Below are 19,081 nucleotides of genomic sequence, written 5' to 3' on the forward strand. Positions count from 1 at the left end.
GCAGGCTGGCGGAGGCGGAGGCCATGTACAATCGGGCGCTGCAAGGCTATGAGGAGGCTCTTAGGCCCGAGCTTCTGTCGTCGTATTTGCCAGCATTGAACACAATGTTCTCTTTCGGTGACCTTTACGTGCGGACAGGTCGTGAAGACATAGCGAAGATAATGTATAGTCGGGCATTGGCTGGATACACAGCTGTCCAAGGGCCTTCTTCAGAATGGTGTAAACAGCTTGAAGATCGACTTCAAGCGTTACAAGTTGCATCTATTGAGCCGAATGAAGACCAAGCTGAGTCTATAGAGATGGAAGCGCCGAAGTCGAGGTCTCTAAAGCGCGTATTCCGCAAGCTGGGAAGGCGGTTGGGCGCAGGATAGGCCGTAATAGTAAAATTATGTATTGAATTCTCGCCAGTTTCTTGCCTAAACCTTAGAATAGCCTCCAAGTCGTGAACTTGCCAAGTAACACTTACGACGATGGGAATGCGGATGCTCGGGTTTATCTCAGCAAGCTCAGACGGGAGGGGGAGAGAGCCTCGACAGGGGCAAGCCCCTGCTAGTCAATTGGAACCTGGCTAGTAGCCTCAGTGGCGCAAGCCCCATCTCTCTAGCCAATGAGGGTGTAAGAAAGGCTTTCTCTCCCCAGCGGAGAGAAACGCTACTAACAGGGGTCAGAAACCGCTAACCCCCAGGCCATACTCTATTTGGAGTAACAATATGCATGGTGGTTTGTGCGTCCTCGGTTCTCTCCTCACATCTGAGCTAGCTGAGATAAGCTCGGGTTGCTGGTAAGATTCACGCTAACCAAATCCATGATAGTGTAATTTAGCTCCAAAGGCTACAAACTGAGCTTGTTGGCCTGTTTAGCTTATGTTACACTGTGATCATTACGTGTGCGTGCACGTCGCGTCTTGGGAGGGCCAGGTTCTCGCTATGTAGTGGGGATGTTATACAAGCACTGTGCTGAAAGTGTGATGATGAACGACCCTTCTGTTATGCAGCAGGACGCAAAGTCTCGCAAGGCAGTACCACCTTCTAATTACATCCCTTGCTACCACATTTTCGCCACTGGGGCTCTCCATGGTTCTGGCGGAGCTTCTCCCTCCCCTACGTCCGGTACCGCGGCCTTCGGCTCCAACCCACCCCATTCTTGCTCAGCTTCCGCAACCTGTCCTTCGCTTCTCCGCTCCGCCCTGGGCCTTGGCTCTGGCGGATCCGCCTCTAATGCATCGCTCTTCCGCTTCCGACCACGTTTCTTCTTGCCTACGGTGGCTTCGGCCACTTGCGCAGCCCTCACAACTTTCTTCGCCTTGTTTGCAACCCTTTTAGCCTCTTTCTTAGCGTCTTTTGTAGCACGCTCTACTTGTGCCTTAACAAGGTCTTTATAGCTTACTACTCTTACTGTTCTAGTCTCTAAGATCTTTACCTTAGTTAATTAGCAAACTTTAGCTTTATTATTTATTTTAGTTAAGAACTAATTCTGTTCCTTAAGGAGGGCTTGTTTGGCAAAGGAAAGTTAGGCAGCATTAGTAAGCTTCTGTATGCCTCTGCAAGCGCTGTCTACTTGTCTTATTAACCACACAGGCATCCTGTTTAATTAGATTATGTAGCGAGGCAACAGCATCTGCTGTGATTAGCGTCACGGGCGTTTGCGGTACTTAGTCTTGCATACAAGTGTAACGATTCTACGAATCGTTCCATCTCGGGTCGCTCGGATCCTATCCGAAGGGTCCCCGTATCGGCCCCGACCATGACTCGACCCAGCCCCCTGCAGTTACCCCTATTCCCTCATGTATTTAGTCGCACCTCGCCCCTGTAGCTAGCTCGGTAGTTTTCTGATATCCTACGTACAAGGCCTATAGGTGTCATTAGTATTCCCAGGTCTCTGAGTCCCCACGCACTCCCATATGCCTCTAAGTGGATTCATACCGCATTTAGACCTATTGTCTTGCCTGCGCTGTTACATTATATTAGAAAACTTGCTTTTGCTAGTAACAGCCTTATTAATAATATTACATTAATTATTTGTTTAACTATGTCTAACTTTAAGAAGCGTCTAATTTAGTTTAGGTTACTGTTTTTACACACTGTTACATTAAATTATTTAGTTAGTATAGACAGGATTCTAGAGACCTTCTGTTAACTAAAGCCTTTAGGTTTAGAACTTCCTATCCCCTGCAATTAAGATTGCCTTTAGAAAAGTTATAAAAAGTGCGCTAAGGTAGAAACTTAAAGACTACTAATAACTTATTAGAATTAAGGACAACTACTAATGCCTAACTTTTAACTACTATTAGATTTTATTATAAAGACTACAACTTATTCTAGCTGCAGCTAAGGCAAAATGCCTACTTTTAAAACTAAACTACTACTAACCTTAACAGCTAAACTTTCTTTTATAGGACTAGAAGCTAAAAACCTACTAGATTTAAAGTTAAACTTTAGTAGCATAGCCTTTAAAAACTAAGTTGCTTAATTAAAAGCATAAATTAAATAGCTAACTAGATTAAAAACTGTTAGTTCTAATTATTCTCTACTAACTACTAAATTACCTCTAATAATGCCTTAAATTACTCTTACTACATTAATAGTAAGAGACTTTTTAGGCACCCTTAAGCTCTTTTAAAGCTACCTTACTAAACATATGCCTAAGATTAAGAACCTTATAGACAGCAAAGAACTTATGTTTAAATAATAGTAAGCCTTTATTACAGACAGACTTAACATTAATGTAGATTACTATTAGAGTAAGCGCGCACGCATAGCGCTAGTATAGGGACACACTGCTAGTATCGCGAAGGAATACCTAGAGCCTAGATACTTAGCTAAATTAGATTACTTTTAGTTTAGAAACATAAAAAAAATAATTAAGCTCTTATAAACTTACTTTATTACTAGTAATAAAGAAATAAAAGTGTAATAGGCGTTTTAGACTTTAAAAATAGGTAAAAAAGAAGCATTTTCTACTTTTAAAGCTTACTTTATTAGTGCTGCTGTTAAAGGGTCTATATTAAAGTTAGAATAGTTCTTCTACCTATAAAAAAAAATACTGCCTAGCTTAAAAGTACTAAACTTAAGTTTTAAACATACTTAGAAAGGCTTCTTTAAGACTATAGTAGCCTACTTAATAGCTTATAATATAGAAAGAAGGAACACCTTTACTATTTTAGAGTAAACTGTTAACTACACTTAATAATTTAATGTTAGACCTATTACAGATTAATCTTAGAAGGTTTTTAGTAATACATCTAAGGCAGTATACTATTCTAGTGCACTCTAACCTGCACCTATGTTAGTACTCTAATCTACCCTAGCTACCTACTGTTAACCTAGCTAGACACCTGCCTCTAAAAGACAGACAACTCCTAGCAACTATTATAATTATAGAAAACTAGAACATTTTACTAGCAACTGCCCTATCTCTAGGGTATAAGAAATAAAGGTAGAGTAGTAAGATTTTAAAGAAGAATTTATAGACATAAATAATTTTAATTTAGATGCCTTTTAAATAGGAAACAGTAACGCCTAGAGAAACTCTTTATTCTAGGCTTAAGTAAGTATAATTTATTAAATATTAATCTATTGCACTTATTTAGAGAAAAACACTTCTAAGTCTTTACTATTTTATATTTAAAAAGTATTAGAGTCTGTTTAAATCTTTTAGTTAATACTAGTGCTTATAGTTTTTTATTTATTAACTTACTAACTACTAAGTTATTATTTTAATGCTTTTATATCCTTATCTAACACTTACTATTTAAAGTTATAGTTAAGGGCTTTTAAGATTAGATCTAAGTCTCTATCTACTAGTATATCTGCCTGCATATGTAAATTAATAGAAGAAGCATCTAAAACTGCCCCTTTATTATTATAGACCTTAGCTCCTAAGATTACATTATTAGCATTAAATAGTTATGTTATTTTAAACTTTATCTAGATATAGAGAGGAATTAGATTATATAGTCTAGCAAATATCTGCCTACCTACAAACTTTTGCTGCCCTTGCTTATGCAATTAACCTAGCCTGCGCGCAATAAAGAAGTAGAGCTAGATATTAAATAACACAACACACTATAAGAAAAGGACTAATTTTAGCAGTTATGCAGCCTAACAATCTACTGCATTAGGGGTTTGCTAAGGCTACTAAAATTATATAGATCTCTTATTGTCTATAGTTTAAAAACACTTAAATTATCTTTCTGCTTATTTATTAAAAAGTCTAGAATAGGTCTAAAGGAGGTTTATTTAGCTACTATTACTCTAATTTTAGTAAATGCTTTTTATTTTAACATAAAAAAAAAAAAGAACAAGTTCTTTTTAACTTTTATTTATAAAATTAAGTAGTTAATTAAAGATAAGTAAGCCTTATAGTTAAACGCTAAATGTAAAACTAAAGCATTAGTAAACCTCTAATTGCCCTCTAAATACTATTAGTACTAAGATGTATTTAGCCACACAGCAGCTTACTAGCTACTAGTACATTATCTATATAACTACAAGATTGTTCTTACAGAGCCTCTCCCTAATAGTTACAGTCTGTTGTACAAACAGAACCTTAAGGAGCTAGAGGCAATAAAGAAATATGTTATAAATAATCTAAAATATAGCTTTATTAAGTAAAGTTAAAGCCCCTTTACATCTTCTATTTTTTATGTATAGAAACTAAATAGCAACTTATGTATCTACGTTAATTACTGTAAACTTAACACTCTTACTTGTAAGGATGTGTATCTAATACTGTGTATAAATAAACTTTTGTTAAGACCTACTAAGGTAGTAATTTTTACTAAGTTTAATATTTACGCAGCCTTTAATAAGATTAGGATAGATTTAAGCTTTAAAAAGTGTACTACCTTTTAGACATAATATAGAACTTATAAGTGTAAAGTCTTACCTTTTAGATTATGCAATAGTCTAGCAACTTACTAGCGCTATATAAACAATGTATTAATTAACTATCTAAATAATTTCTATATTACTTATTTTAATAACATTCTTATTTACTTTAAAGACAAGGCAACTTATATTCTTTATATTAAGAAAGTCTTAGAAAGGCTCTAGTAAGCAGGATTATAAGTAAAGATTAAAAAAAGTAAATTTTATGTTACTTAAATAAAGTATCTTAGCTATATACTTTTAAATAAAGGACTAGAGGTTAACCTAGAGAAAGTAGAGGTGCTATGCAACTAGCAAGCGCCTACTACTGTAACAGGTGTAAAATTCTTCCTAGGCTTTACTAGATTTTATTAGTAATTTATTTTAAAATTCTTTTATATAGCAAAACTAATTATTACGCTTTAGAGCCTTACTACCCCTTTTATATAGACTTTAAAGTGTAACATAGCTTTTAAAAAGCTAAAGTCTATGCTACTAAGTATACCTACACTCTACTATTTTAACTTTATGTTATAAACTAAAATTAAAACTAACGCTTTTAATAAGGTAGTAGCAGAAGTCCTTTCTTAGAAATAAGCAGATAGAAATTAGTGCTCTATATTATTCTATAGTAAGGTCCTATCTAGTTTAGAGCTAAACTAGAAGATACATAATAAAAAGCTATTTACAATTATTACTGTGTTTAAATAATAAAGGGCTAAGCTTACATCTATAGCAATAAGCACTCTAGTATATACTAATTATTATTTATTAAAGTACTTTATAATAATAAAAGTGCTAAATGCTTGTTAAGTCTATTAAGCTAAAAAGTTAGCTTAGTATTACTTCTAAATTAAGTACACCCCTAGTAAGAATAATGCTAGGGCAGACATTCTTAGTTATTATAAATAAGATATAGAAAATTTAAGAGTAGCTTAAACTAATAATAAGTTAAGGGTTTTACTAGGACTGCACTAACTGCACCTCTAAATTAACTCTAAACTAGCCTAGTACTATATTACTTAAACAACAACTTAAGTAGCTATACTAAATGTTATAAAAAAACTAAACTAGGTTATATCTTTAGATTTTTTAAAATTAATTAATATATTACTTTAAAAAAATTAAGCTTTTTTTACATAGAAGTAAGAACTTCTACCTTACTATTATTAAATAGGAAACAGACTACTTCTCTATGCTAACTACTTATGTGTGCTAGCAGACTTGTTACTGTGTACTTAACTTATCTAAAAAGTCTATAATTAAGTATCTTTAGCACACCCTAGTGCTACTAAGACCTATTAGTTACTGTTCTAAAAGTACTACTAAAAGGGTATAGAGGCTACTTGCAAATAATACGTACAGAATTGCCTCCCCTATTATAAAGCTTATCTAAAATAGACTTAAACTCTAGGCTTTATCTACCCCCTACTAATTCCTGCTTAACTAATGCAGCACTTATGCATTAACTTTAAGAAGTTCTCTAAAGACAAGTCTAGATATAATTAGATTATAGTTATAATTAATTACCTATCTAAACAAGCTATTTCTATTCTCTGCTATAAAATAATTAACGCCTAAAAAATAGCTACTTTGTTTATTTAATAGGTGTACTGTTTTAGCTATACACTTAAAACTATTATTTTTAATTAAGGACCTTAGTTTGTATCTAGTTTCTAGTCTAAATTTTGTTAAATTTTAGGCATAAAAGTTAAGCTCTCTACTACCTATTATAAAAAAATAAATAGCTAAATAGAGATTATAAATAAGTATATTAATTAAAAACTAAGGCCTTTTATATTTTTTTACTAAGATAACTAGAGTTCCTTACTACCTCTAATTAATTAGGCTTAGATAACCTTACTTTATATAATAATTAAAATGTCTTTATATTAAGTCTTATATAGCTCTAAACTATGTTAAAGCTAGAACTAGAAACATTCTACAGAACCTATTACAGCTATAGACAAGTTAAATTAGAAGAATGCCCTAGCATTAGCAACCTACATGCACGCAGCCTAGGAGCTAGCAAAGACCTATATAAAAAAGGCCTAAAATTAGATGTAAACTATAGTTAACTGCTACTACTAGCTAGTTAACTAGAAAGTTAGCAACATAGTCTACTTAAGCATAAAGAACCTAGCTGTTTAGAGACCTAGCTAAAAACTATCTAATTAATAAAAGAGTCTCTTTAAGGTACTTAAATAAATTAGAAACTTATACTACTTAAAGCTACTTTTAAAGTTAAAGATATATAACATCTTTACACTAAACATGCTTTATAAAGACCTTTAAGATCTACTTCTAAAACAAGAACTTCTAAAACCCCCTAGAATTACTATTAATAAAGTAGAGAAGTAGAAAGTAAAGGAAATACTTACTAGCAAGCTCTACTAGAAAACGCTTAAGTACTAAGTAAAATAAGTAGAACACAACTCTAATCTAGTTTAGTATAAGGCTTTAAATTTTATAAGTTCTCTCTATAAACTAAAGGCCTTTTATAATAAGCATCTAAATTAGCTAGGACCTTTAAGAGCCTTATAAAAGTAGATTAAAGCTTTTAAAGCTAGTGTAAAAGGTATAGATTACTTAGTAGATAATAAAGTATAAAAGTAAAAAGTTAGATTATATTTTTACATAATATTATTATAACTTTATAGACATGTTGCTTAGAAGGTCTAACAGCAAGCTGTTAGACACCTCTAGACTTTCCTCTTCCTTCTCCTCTGCCCTTCTTCCTCTCCTCCCTCCCCTCCTCCCTCCCCTCTAGACTCCCTCTAAACCCCCTCTGCCTTGTCCTTAGCCGCCTGAAAGCGCTATAATGTCTGCCTAAAGGTTAGACACTAGAGCCTTTAGGGCTAAAACTTGTTAGAGCAGCTTAGTATTCTAGTAGAATAAGGCCACCTAAACACTAGCTATAGGAAGCCTAGCTTCCTAACTCTTTATAACCTACACTACTTATGCTAGGTTTTAAGCAGACTTTAAAATAGCTTTAAAGGCCCCCTCTTTGTTTTTCTTACTCCCTACGTTTTAGGCTGCTGCCTACAGCTTAAGATAGCCCTGTAGGACTAGAAACTCCTTCTTGCAATATAAGAGGACCTACGCGCGCATTAGTAACTTATAACCTAGCAGTATTAGACTATATTTGTACAGAATTGCATTTCTTATTATGTAAAGTGTAATATTTATATTTCTTTAATCTAAAGGACTAATAGGAAAACTTAACTTAAAGGCTGCAGGTAAGGGCGTAGGCAGCCTAAAAGCAGATAACTTAAAACGCCTCTAAAGAGGCTCTAGGAGAGGGGCAGAGCAGCATAGTAAATTTCTTTAATACTATAATTAGTTAGCAGACTAAGCTATAGGATGTTAGGTGCACAACAATACTTATAAGGTAGAGAATTTAAATAATAGCTAAAAAAAAAACTAATAAAATTAACTAGACTATATAAGTAAGGTAAGTAAACACTTATTACTATAAATAATAAATTTACTATATTAATAATAACTACACTGCTAGTTACTACTAAACAAAAACATTACAACAGAGGCATTATATTAGTATTAGGTTTTTAGTCTATTTCTTAGTAATAGGAAATTTTAGTTAAGATAGTTGTACTTATTGTATTCTATCTAAATTAGTTCTAAATATTTTCTACACACTGCAGATAGGGACTATTAGCCTACAGAGGGGGGGGTAGTGTAATAATTCTATGAATTGTTCCATCTTGGGTCGCTCGGATCCTATCCGAAGGGTCCCCGTATCGGCCCCGACCATGACTTGACCTAGCCCCCCGCAGTTACCCCTATTCCCTTATGTATTTAGTCGCACCTTGCCCCTGTAGCTAGCTCGGTAGTTTTCTAATATCCTACGTACAAGGCCTATAGGTGTCATTGGTATTCCCAGGTCTCTGAGTCCCCACGCACTCCCATATGCCTCTGAGTGGATTCATACCGCATTCGGACCCATTGTCTTGCCTGCGCCGTTACAACAAGAACCTCTCTCCGCCTTATTAGTTTCTAGGATTGTTAGTCTAGCAAGCGGTTTTAGTATATCACTAAGTACCTTGTTGTTACGATCCTTGCTCCGACGAAATGGTATTTTCGGGAGCACTACGGCCTATGGTTATGTTAGGGGAGAAAAGGAAGGACTTAGCTAGATCGGGTGTACAGTCCGTCCGGCAGAGTATAGGTAGGGCGAGAATAGAGAAGGCAGGTCGTGGTTTGACCCAGCGGCTGTATGGGGAGCTGGTCAACCGATCCGGAGGATAGGATAGGAGGTATATATGGTGCAAGATATACAAGACGGCAATGTCCTCTTCGTAAAGGTGTCAATGCCTCTCAGTCTATTGTGGTGTAAAGACTAAACGGTAATCACGGCCTTCCAACTATGGTCGTGATCGAGACTATATACATGAGGTTGCATGTAGTGCATGCCATGCATGCTTGCATGCTCTCTGCCTGCATTACCTGCAGGGCCTGCAAGCCTGCAATGCTAGGGTCCCTATTGGACAATGCATTCCTCTATGCATTCGTCTAAAAGCCGAAGCCATTCCTCATCCGGCTTGTCACGTGATCCGTCTAATACGGGGTTAAGCGTTGTCCATCCGACGTCGTTTCGGCTGTGGGGTACAGCTGATTGGTTATTTACGGTCTGTTCGTTGGCCGTAACACTTGTCTAGGTTAAAGGGGAAAAGGCCAGCCTTTGCCCATCCTGCCCATATGTTCCTAGACGTAAACGCTTGATCCCTTGCAGGGCTATATAGATAGGTGAAATGCTCCTTCCCTATTGTTCCTACACATCCTCGCTCCAGCTGCTTAACCTGTTCGCGGTAGGCTACCTTCAGCAGGCTGAATACTGAGATGTCGCAGGGCTGAAGTTTATGGGAGGTGTGAGAGGGGATACGGCATAGGATAATGCTGTTTATAAAACAAAACTCTAAGATCTCCAGGGTCTTATGCGTCCCAAAGCCGTCACATATTAGTACGCGTGGTTTCTGGTTAGCCTGCTCTTTAGTCTAGGGGTTAAACACAAGCTTAAGCCACTGCAAGCTAAGATATAAGTCAGTGTAACCGCTGTCTAAGAATGCATAATGCCATCTAGGAGTGGGGTGCGTGCTCTAGTTAGATTAATAAGTAGATGCAGGCCAGATTATTATAGGGTTTAAATGCCTACTGTCGGCACTCACGCATTTAATAGCAGTGACCGTTGTTCGCTTAACGCGCGCACCTCTATAGCCTCGCTAATCATCCCTGTGAACAAGGACCTTAACAGAGTTCAGTTTAGAAAGCATGACACTAGTCTTGTCCATGTTATAGACATTCTCCTGCAGAACAGCAGGGTCCAGCAGAACCTTTCCAATAACCTCATACCAGTGTGTGACCTTGTTGTAGATATTATAACAGTTCCAGTCTAGCGCCCTAGCTTTAGTCGCTTTAAGATCTAGGTGGCGCTTGTAGAAGAACTAGGGCCAGTTCTTCCTAGGAGGTTTGCTTAGTCTGTTCGCTGGCGTCTGTTGGCAGGCGAGACTAAAGGCTATTAAACCTATATATTTTATCCAGACAGGGCGCCTAAGAGCACCTTAATGTGCTATAAACTTAGCAAGGGCTTTCTCTTCCTATAGATAGAGATATTGTTAGCTCTGCGCCTTCTCTTTAATCAACTGGCGTTTGCGGTTACAATGCTGAAGAGTCGTGCGAGGCACACCGTGACAATCTGCTAAAGCCCGGAACAATTTTAACACGCCGGGAGGAACACCTAATGCCAGCGCCTGGCTGGCTCTGTCTATGTTAATTTGTTACGACGTGACACGGCGACAGATACGACGACTGAGCGCCAGCTTCCAGGCCACAACAAGAGAACACGTTGCAAAATAGAAACAGCACGTGGTCATAGACACTTCTAGAATTCTACAGCTATGCGCCACAGCTAACTTCAGAGCTTGGTCGCCTATGATATAATACATTTCAATACCAACAAGGGCCTCTTGCTAAACTCTGCTAAGGATTACGTTGCGTCACAAGGCTTTAAACCCACCCTCTAATCTACACAGAGAAACTCTCAGAATCTATATTGCTAGGCTGAAATGGCTTTCTAAGCTTAAAACTATATTCTTCTATAACAGTGCCTTCTCCCTAGTATTCTAGTTATAAGAGACACCCCTCTAATTGCGATATAGCAAGGGTGGTTAAGCGAAGGAGTGAATAACAAAGTGAATAAAAAGATCAACAGTGTGAGCAAAAATTTAAAATTCTCTTCGCGCACTAGTATCCCGGTAGAGAAAAGGTTAAAAAAAATGGTGAGATAAGGACGATGTCTTTGCTGACTTGCAAGGTAGACTTCTAAGGGGTCGAATTCGGAAATGCGGCTCGCGTTGTGGGGTGGCTCGCGACATAGGGATGGACGTTACAAGTTTTTGAATTCGAAGCCATTATAGCCCTATCACGAAAGAATATAGCTCTACTTTAACGTGTGGCGCACCATGGCAAGCTTACAGCAGTATCCATGCTCATGGGGCCAAGCAGCCCCCCGCTCTCTCATTCCCTTTCCCATCACCATCACTACAGCCAGATACTGTGGACCAAGCCGGCTAGTTGCTAGCGCAAGGCCTTGTTTCAGGAAGAAAGTCGTTCCAACAAGTCTGAGGAAGGCATTCACCCGTGTGTTTGCAGCGCAAACATTCTAAGTGACCCGAGTGGTTATTGTAACTAGCAACCATTGATTCTTCGATTGCCACCACAAGATATGATGTGTCGGGCCCTCTTAGAGCTTTATTAGATGGTACAGGAAGAATGCTGAATAACGTTGCTTGACTTGACTAGCTGAAAAGATGGAAACATAAACCAAAAATCAGACCAACGCGACGTATACCTTTGCTTCTTGCAGGTCATTCCATCTCTCAACACTCTCTCTAGACCACCTTATTTTGTAGCAGCTTCAGCCATGGCATCTACCTTATATAAGATCTCTCGCCTGGATCTTGAGGAGCTTGAAACCCCTGCGTTGGCTTCAATCACTGACGTCAAAGCCCTGTCCTCTTATAACTGGATCGAGGCGCCCAATTCCACGCCTACAATCGCTGTCCCTGGGAGCCCAGCTCTTTGGTCATCACTAGGAGTTCCTCGACGGCTGAAAAAGGACTCTGGCCTAATCTACATTACCTAGAATGCAGCTCGCCATCCAGAAAGCCCTCTTTGAACCGCTATTACGTGCGTTATACCTCACACATCCTTCATTCGATATCCGTTCGACTGATGTTGTGACTGACCGAAACAACATCCGTAAGCTCTTCTCGTTCATAAACCCTAGCTCCACTAGGAATGGGCTCGAAGCATTCACCATAAGCATCGAGGTAACGAAGAATACCGCAATATTCTGCTGGGATGAGACCAAGACTCTGGAGGAAATCGGGCCACAAGAATCCAGGGGCTTTGGTCACGAATTCGAGAAAGCGTATACTATTACCCAAATCAGCGGCAGCACTGGACATCACAGAATCATCTCGTACCGCTTCAGTAACCTGAATTGCATTGTCCGCCACGAAACGGACGGATATGTTGACAATGATCCGAGGGCGTCTTCAAAAGCGAAGAACCACACACGGGATGGTCTCTCTAGCATGTTGAAAACATTGTCTCTATCTCCAACCTCCGGATCTCCTTGTGACATTCCTACTGCGTCCAAATTGACAATCAAAGAGGAAGGACAGATAGTACCGCTGGAATCAACCCTTGAAATCAAAACGCGAGTCTCACATAAGTACCTTGATATTGAAGAGGTTGCACCACAGCTCTGGATATCTCAAACCCCCAAGCTTGTGCGAGCATACCACCAAAATGGTACTTTTCAGAGAACAACGCAAACAGAATGACCTCAAGAAACTGGCAGCATTGATTCGAAAAATCATCAATATCGTGAAGGAATGTGGGGGTAACGCTGTGCTCAAGTATAACGTAGAGGGAGACAAGTTAGTGGTCTGCAAGGTGGAAAGGAAAGAGATGCTTCCAAAAGACTTGTATTCCAAATGGGATGATAGGCATCACCTTGGAGCGGAAACTGACGCCAAAAATGATGGCATACAAGGACCCAAGATTGCTCAAAAAAGGCGAGAGAGTATATCTGCGGTAAGCGATATTCGAAAATAATCACGAACATGGCGCTAACGTGGAGATTTTGAAGACGAGAACCATGAGAGATGATTTCAAACTGACAATCAAAATTGGGGACGTGGATTATAGCGTTCATGTGTCCAAGATACCGTACTGGGCATCCTTTGTTCGACTCCAAAAGGTTACTCATCCTGAATCAACGGAGTTTATTCATGAGCCAATCAATCTCTTCGATGTGGCTCTCAGAGGAGTTGAATCGGGCTACCGCCAATGTTTCCGATCTCTATCTACCAACCTCTCCCAATACCGTACACTTTTCGACACGTACAAGTTCCTCGACGTTGACGTACTTGGCAGCCTATCTATCGACGAGGTAATTGCCAATCTCAAGGGGGGTAAGAGCTTGGCACGCGATACAGCTTTCCAGCTCTTGTACCTGATACTGTATGCTCAGTTCGGAGACGAGAGGAGACCGCTCATGAAGCTTTTCAACGCCGTGATGTTCGTGGTATCGCATCCAAGGACTTTTAAGTACCGCGCAAAGCGGATGATCCGTCTTGCGTACGAGGAGCGATTCAGAGTAACGACCAAGCAAAAAGCGAGACTGGATGAGTGGGAGAAGGGCGAAAGCTGCCAACCATGTGACTGATGTGACCACCGAGGTGGAGGCTGATTACTATATTGATTCTGGTGATTACTTATTTTAGCAGGATTGGAAGCTTTTTGAACTCCGCAGAATAACCAATTTAAAAAATTCAAAAGCTGATTCTGCAGTTTACAGTACTGGAATGGAGTCTCGCAGCATTGCTTCTGCACACGTGGAAATTCTCTCCGCCGGTAGGAGAAGATGCATTTGCTACAGACCTTCAGAGACGGAGACTTAGTAAATCATTCCCTAAATTAACTTACAACGTAATTATTATATAAGACGTACGGTGTTGCTTGACACTAACTAGGACCATTAATCTTTGACCTTGCGTGAATTTATGCGTCATAGCAGCCAAAAGGGTGATGAAGCCTTCTGACAAAAGTAGAATTCCTACGGAAATCTAAGGCTGGGAGAGAGGTTATTTATAAATTTCGATAATGGTATAAGCTTGGTGGCGATGTTATGATAGAGGAATCGTGTGGCGCTAAAAAGGAGGGGTCTCTTTTAATCAGTTGTGATGGCGACGACGATACGAATGCAATTTTCAGGTAGGAGCGGTCTCTAGTATTCAGAAGTAGCGACAGCACACGACTTATAGACAACTATAGGAAACATTGACGGGTGCATAGAGTATGAGTTGTTTGAGTCAAAGTGCCCTTCGTTTTTTTTTGGCACAGTGGGTTTTTCGTGACACGGAGGAATGTGTTTAGTGTCGCTGTTTGTTAGAGTCTCCTCGTGAGAAGACTTGTGTTTATTAGGCTTCGTTACAAGTTTTCTTCTGCGCGCTTGCGGGCCAGTGCATGTGTCATGAAATCTTCGAGGTGGTCTCGGATTACACTCCAGGGATAGTCATGACTGTAGTGAACTCTGGCAGGCAAGCAAGGAGTTGCATAGCGGAGTCTGCTTTCGAGATTTCGCAGCGAGGGTCTCAGAATTTCTCTCGACGCTGTCCAATCGTCTCTCTACAACTTGTTAGATTTGAGACAGAAACCAGCATCCTTGATTTCCAGCAAGAGGGTGATGGGATCAAATCTACTCTTGTTATTGGCCGTGATATGCGATAGCATGCTGGATATCCACTCTATATAAAATTATGTTCTGTAGTGTGCAACAACATGCTGTTGTTGAGAGAATAGTGCAGGGGAACTTAGAGGTGGATGTTATGAGTTCCTGCGCTAGGTCCTCCTACTTGATATACTTCTTCAACCCTCTCAGCCTCTCCTGCGCCGTCTCCAACACATCATCATTCTTACACACCGCAAACCGCAACCAGTCCTCCACAATATGCGCATTCTTCGGCGTGAAGAACTCGGTTGGGGGAATTGCCGCAACGCCGACCTCCTTGATCAAAAACCACGACAACTTGAAATCCCTCGGTCGCTCTGCAACATGTGGCGGAAAGACATAGTCGTCTGGTAGATGAACCTTGGACATGTTGACTAGGACAAAGTATCCTCCCTCTGGGTCCGAGTATGGCAGACCTAGCTCGTCCCATATTGCGTTGAACTTGTCCATCTTGCCCTTCATCTCCTTCTTCGACTCGTCCCAGAAATTGTGCGCGTCTGCTTGCTCGAAGCCGATGGCGGTTGCTTCCTGTAATGGCGAGACACTGCTGTAGCATATTCGCGTGTGTGCAGCGCTGACGTATTTGATGAGGTGCTCTGGGCCGATCAGCCAGCCCACGCGCCATCCTGTTGCGTAGAAGTTCTTCCCTCCCGATCCGACCGTCAATGTGAGCTTGTCGATTTCGGGGGAGAGAGTGGCGATGCGCGTAAAAGGGACATAGTATAAACGGTCATAGACCTCGTCGGAGAGGATGATGATGTTGTGTTTAACACAGATGTCGCCGATAGCTTGGAGTTCTTCCCGCGAGAAGACCTTGCCGATGGGGTTGTGGGGGGAGTTTAGCACAACCATTCGCGTCCTTGGGGTGATGGCTTTCTCGAAGTCTGGCATATTTATTTTCCACTCTGCTGCGGAGGATGTCGTGGTTGCGCCGTCCTTTGGAGGATGCATGGGCACGTATACAACCTTTCCACCGGGCATCTCGATGTTGCTAATGTATTGATCGAAGAAGGGCTCGAAGACAATGACCTCGTCCCCATCTTCGAGAAACGCCATGAAAGCGCTCAGCATGCCTTCGTTTGCGCCTGTTGTGATTGTGACCTCCTTCTCCGGATCTATTGTGCGGCCGAAGAACGGGGAGTACGAGTCTGCGATGGCCTTCTTTAGCCGCGGCCGGCCTTTTGTGGGCGAGTACTGGTTGCAGTCGACATTGTCTAGGGCTTGCTTTGCGGCGTCGATGACGAACTGGGGAGGGTTGTAGCCAAAGAAACCTTGGCCCATGTTTACGATGGGCTGGACGGGGGAGGCTGCGGCAGCTTCATTGACGATGCTCCTGTGACTTGTGTGAGTGGGTGGTGGTGGGGGGGAAGGGGGGGCAGTTTGGCAGTCAATTGGCGTACCAGACATCCTGCCTCTGCCCGGCGACCCTCGCCGCGGGCTTGAAAGGGTCAGCGCGTCTGGATGTCGCGGACATTGCTCGTAGAGGGGAGATGGCGGGGTGCTTTAAGCTCGATATGGGCGGCCGTTTGGGGGTGGATAGCGGGTGAACGAGGGTTATTCGAGACGCAGAGGGAGTCAGGCCTCTCATCTCCAGGCGAAGAGCGAGCGTGTAGCAGTGGGTGGAGAGCTGGTTGCTTATCCAGCATGCCAGCGTGCTGTTGTTATTGCGTGCTGGTCTTCAAAGCCCGCACAATTCCGTCATCAGCCGGAACTACGAGGACAGCACCATACAACTGCGACCGCGACTGCGACTGCGGCTGCGGCTGCGGCTGCGGCCGCTGCAATAAGACAGGCTTTCCGATGTCGGCGTGTCAGCGTGTCGACGCGCTGGGCGGGCTGGGCGTATCCCTTCCCCGGGTTGGGGCTGGAATTAATTTACGCGACGAGCAGCTCGCGAAGCTGCCTGCCTGCTGCCACCCTGCCCAAGTGCCTGCACTCCCACCCGTTCTCGACATGGTTGCTTGCCCTCTTTGCAACAAACAAGTCAAGGAATCTCTGATCAACGAGCACATCGACGATGGCTGTCAGTCGCATATCGTCGAGCAGAATGACACGTCTGCCACCCACAAAACCCACAGCTTCTTCTCCACGTCTGCGGTGAAGCGCGTGGCGAACTCTGCTGCAAAGAACGGAGTCCCTGCAACCTCAGCGCCTGCTCCTCCACCAGCCGCACCGCCTGGAGACCGACCAAAGACACCGCCAGTCGGCACCAAGCGCCCCTTTGGCGAAACTATTGAGCCTCAAACTATTGGCGATGCCCGTTCCCCCATCCTCCCGAAGAGGACCAAGTTGACTGTCCTGCACAAGGTCGCCCCTCTGGCAGAGCGCATGCGTCCAACCTCACTGGACGACGTGTGCGGCCAGGAGCTGGTAGGCCCCAACGGGCTACTCAGGGGCATGATCGAAACCAACACTATCCCGTCCATGATATTATGGGGCGGCCCTGGCACTGGGAAGACGACTATCGCTCGACTCATTGCGAACACGTCCGATGCTCGCTTCGTCGAGATCAACAGTACTAGCACAGGCGTTGCAGAGGTCAAGAAGATATTTGCTGAGTCCCTGAACGAGCTCCAGCTCACAGGCCGGAAGACCATCATCTTCTGTGACGAGCTGCACCGCTTCTCAAAAGCCCAACAGGATGTCTTCCTTGGCCCTGTCGAGGCAGGTCAGGTCACCCTGATTGCAGCCACAACAGAAAATCCGTCCTTCAAGGTCATCAACGCCCTCCTCTCGCGCTGTCGGACGTTTACTCTCGCGAAGCTCTCCGACGATGACCTGGTCAAAATATTGGAACGAGCCATGGAGTCCGAGGGCTGCACTTCCCCGCTCCTCGATGCCGGTATGTTGCGGTATTTCGCATCGTTTGCCGATGGAGATGCCCGAACGGCTCTAAACCTGCTCGACCTCGCCATGAGCCTGTCCAAGAAACCCTCAATCACCGGAGAAGACATTAAGAAGGAGCTCACAAGGACGCTGGTGTACGATCGAAATGGCGACCAGCACTACGACAGCATATCCGCCTTGCACAAGTCGATTCGGGGGTCAGACCCGGACGCGTCGTTGTACTACCTCGCTCGAATGCTGCAGTCTGGAGAAGACCCGCTCTACATAGCAAGGCGGCTCATAGTAGTCGCATCCGAGGACGTGGGGTTAGCAGACAACACTATGCTTCCACTAGCAACAGCAGCGTACGCCGCCTGCGAAAAAATTGGCATGCCAGAGTGCCGGATAAACCTAGCACATACGGTAGTCGCGCTCTGCCTCGCTCCCAAGTCGACCCGAACTTATCGAGCACTCGCAAAAGCTATGGCTGCTCTAGAAGAACCAGGGATAGCTGGGTTACCCGTACCAGTCCATCTGCGCAATGCGCCCACACGATTGATGAAAGAGATGGGGTATGGCGCTGAATACAAATATAATCCAGATTACCTTGGCGGTAAGGTGGCTCAGGAGTATCTTCCTGAGAAGATTATCGGAAGACGGTTTCTTGAAGACGTAGATTTAGGGACTAAAGTAGACGAAGATTTGGAAGACGCCTTGCTTCCGGAGATAGATGACTGAGGCTAAGTTCAGATTGAGCTCGATACCGACCGCGGGGAGCTTATAGGAAGTGCACATACACTCTGCACCTTTAATAGAGCCGAGATTCCTTTGGAGTTTTCTAAAACACGGACGACAGCCAATTGTCAGATGGAAGAGGACATCACCTCTCGAGACAAGCACGATACCCCAATATTAATCATTATTTCTTCCTTATTCTCACACGAGGCACTCTCGTCTGGACTGACTTGGGATTTCAACAGGCAATACCAAGAATAATTTCCACCGACCTATTTCAGGCATGGAAGGCAAGTTTACAATGCCCATCTCGGCCCCCAACGTCCCGCTCGCCTCAACCACTTCACCTCTTGGCAGTTTCAACACCTTACCCCTGTGTCTCTGTCGATCAATTTTGATATTGACCGGCCATTGGCTGTATCGCATTCATCGTTTTCGTTCGGGTGAACAGTACGATGACTGGGCCAATGGACCCCACTGTGGCTGAAATTATCCCGAAAAGACATCGGCATGCCGAGAATGGATAAGCTTTCATGAGGCTGGATACGAGCCAAAGCAGCTGAGAGGCGGGAAGGCGATGCTTGGCATTAACGTTGAGGAATTCCTCTCTGGTTGTTCCACTCGTGGCTTCTCATGGCATTCTTTGAGGGCGAGGCTGTTTGAGAAGATGTTCCAGATATTCGCAATTCCGTAATTCCTTGTCTCCAACTTCATAATCAACATGGAAAACTATTTCGTAGTCCCCTCGAGTGTCACCATGCTGGGAGCGATTCCCAAAAAGGAGAACTATGAAAACGCCATTGCCAATCTCTTCTTCCGCCAAGGACGCACC

General features: G+C 42.4%; 5 protein-coding genes across 5 annotated transcripts in view; 4 read left to right on the forward strand and 1 right to left on the reverse strand.

Moving 5' to 3' along the window:
- BDR25DRAFT_297967 (HET-domain-containing protein) overlaps positions 1-371 on the forward strand; it is a gene marked incomplete at its 3' end in the record, with an annotated part of 4,323 nt that extends 3,952 nt beyond the window's left edge. The window contains exon 4 of the mRNA XM_033689042.1: positions 5-371. Coding sequence (XP_033540282.1) covers positions 5-371 — 367 coding nt within the window. The remainder of the gene's footprint in view (positions 1-4) is intronic.
- A 9,662-nt stretch (positions 372-10,033) lies between these two features.
- Positions 10,034-11,262, forward strand: BDR25DRAFT_362790 (uncharacterized protein; the record flags this gene model as incomplete). The annotated part of the gene is made up of 11 exons (XM_033696631.1): positions 10,034-10,067; positions 10,104-10,240; positions 10,335-10,376; positions 10,490-10,573; positions 10,634-10,648; positions 10,686-10,730; positions 10,805-10,881; positions 10,919-11,003; positions 11,045-11,098; positions 11,134-11,164; positions 11,213-11,262. The coding sequence occupies 11 exons, from the start codon at positions 10,034-10,036 to the stop codon at positions 11,260-11,262; spliced, it is 654 nt and encodes a 217-aa protein (XP_033540283.1).
- A 546-nt stretch (positions 11,263-11,808) lies between these two features.
- On the forward strand, positions 11,809-13,623 carry BDR25DRAFT_329674 (uncharacterized protein; the record flags this gene model as incomplete). The annotated part of the gene is made up of 4 exons (XM_033692470.1): positions 11,809-11,982; positions 12,050-12,704; positions 12,754-12,989; positions 13,045-13,623. The coding sequence occupies 4 exons, from the start codon at positions 11,809-11,811 to the stop codon at positions 13,621-13,623; spliced, it is 1,644 nt and encodes a 547-aa protein (XP_033540284.1).
- Positions 13,624-14,666: 1,043 nt separating this feature from the next.
- Positions 14,667-16,405, reverse strand: BDR25DRAFT_307739 (PLP-dependent transferase). Its single transcript, XM_033690895.1, has 2 exons — positions 16,089-16,405; positions 14,667-16,021 (listed from the first exon to the last, which is right to left on the reverse strand). The coding sequence occupies exons 1-2, from the start codon at positions 16,160-16,162 to the stop codon at positions 14,809-14,811; spliced, it is 1,287 nt and encodes a 428-aa protein (XP_033540285.1). The 5' UTR covers positions 16,163-16,405; the 3' UTR covers positions 14,667-14,808.
- A 236-nt stretch (positions 16,406-16,641) lies between these two features.
- BDR25DRAFT_329676 (DNA-dependent ATPase MGS1) lies at positions 16,642-18,252 on the forward strand (the record flags this gene model as incomplete). Its single annotated transcript, XM_033692471.1, has 1 exon — positions 16,642-18,252. One exon carries the CDS (start codon positions 16,642-16,644, stop codon positions 18,250-18,252), a length of 1,611 nt encoding a protein of 536 aa, XP_033540286.1.
- Positions 18,253-19,081: the final 829 nt, after the last annotated feature.

This window comes from Lindgomyces ingoldianus (assembly GCF_010093535.1).
Source record: "Lindgomyces ingoldianus strain ATCC 200398 unplaced genomic scaffold BDR25scaffold_59, whole genome shotgun sequence".
In the NCBI taxonomy this organism is placed as follows: domain Eukaryota; kingdom Fungi; phylum Ascomycota; class Dothideomycetes; order Pleosporales; family Lindgomycetaceae; genus Lindgomyces; species Lindgomyces ingoldianus.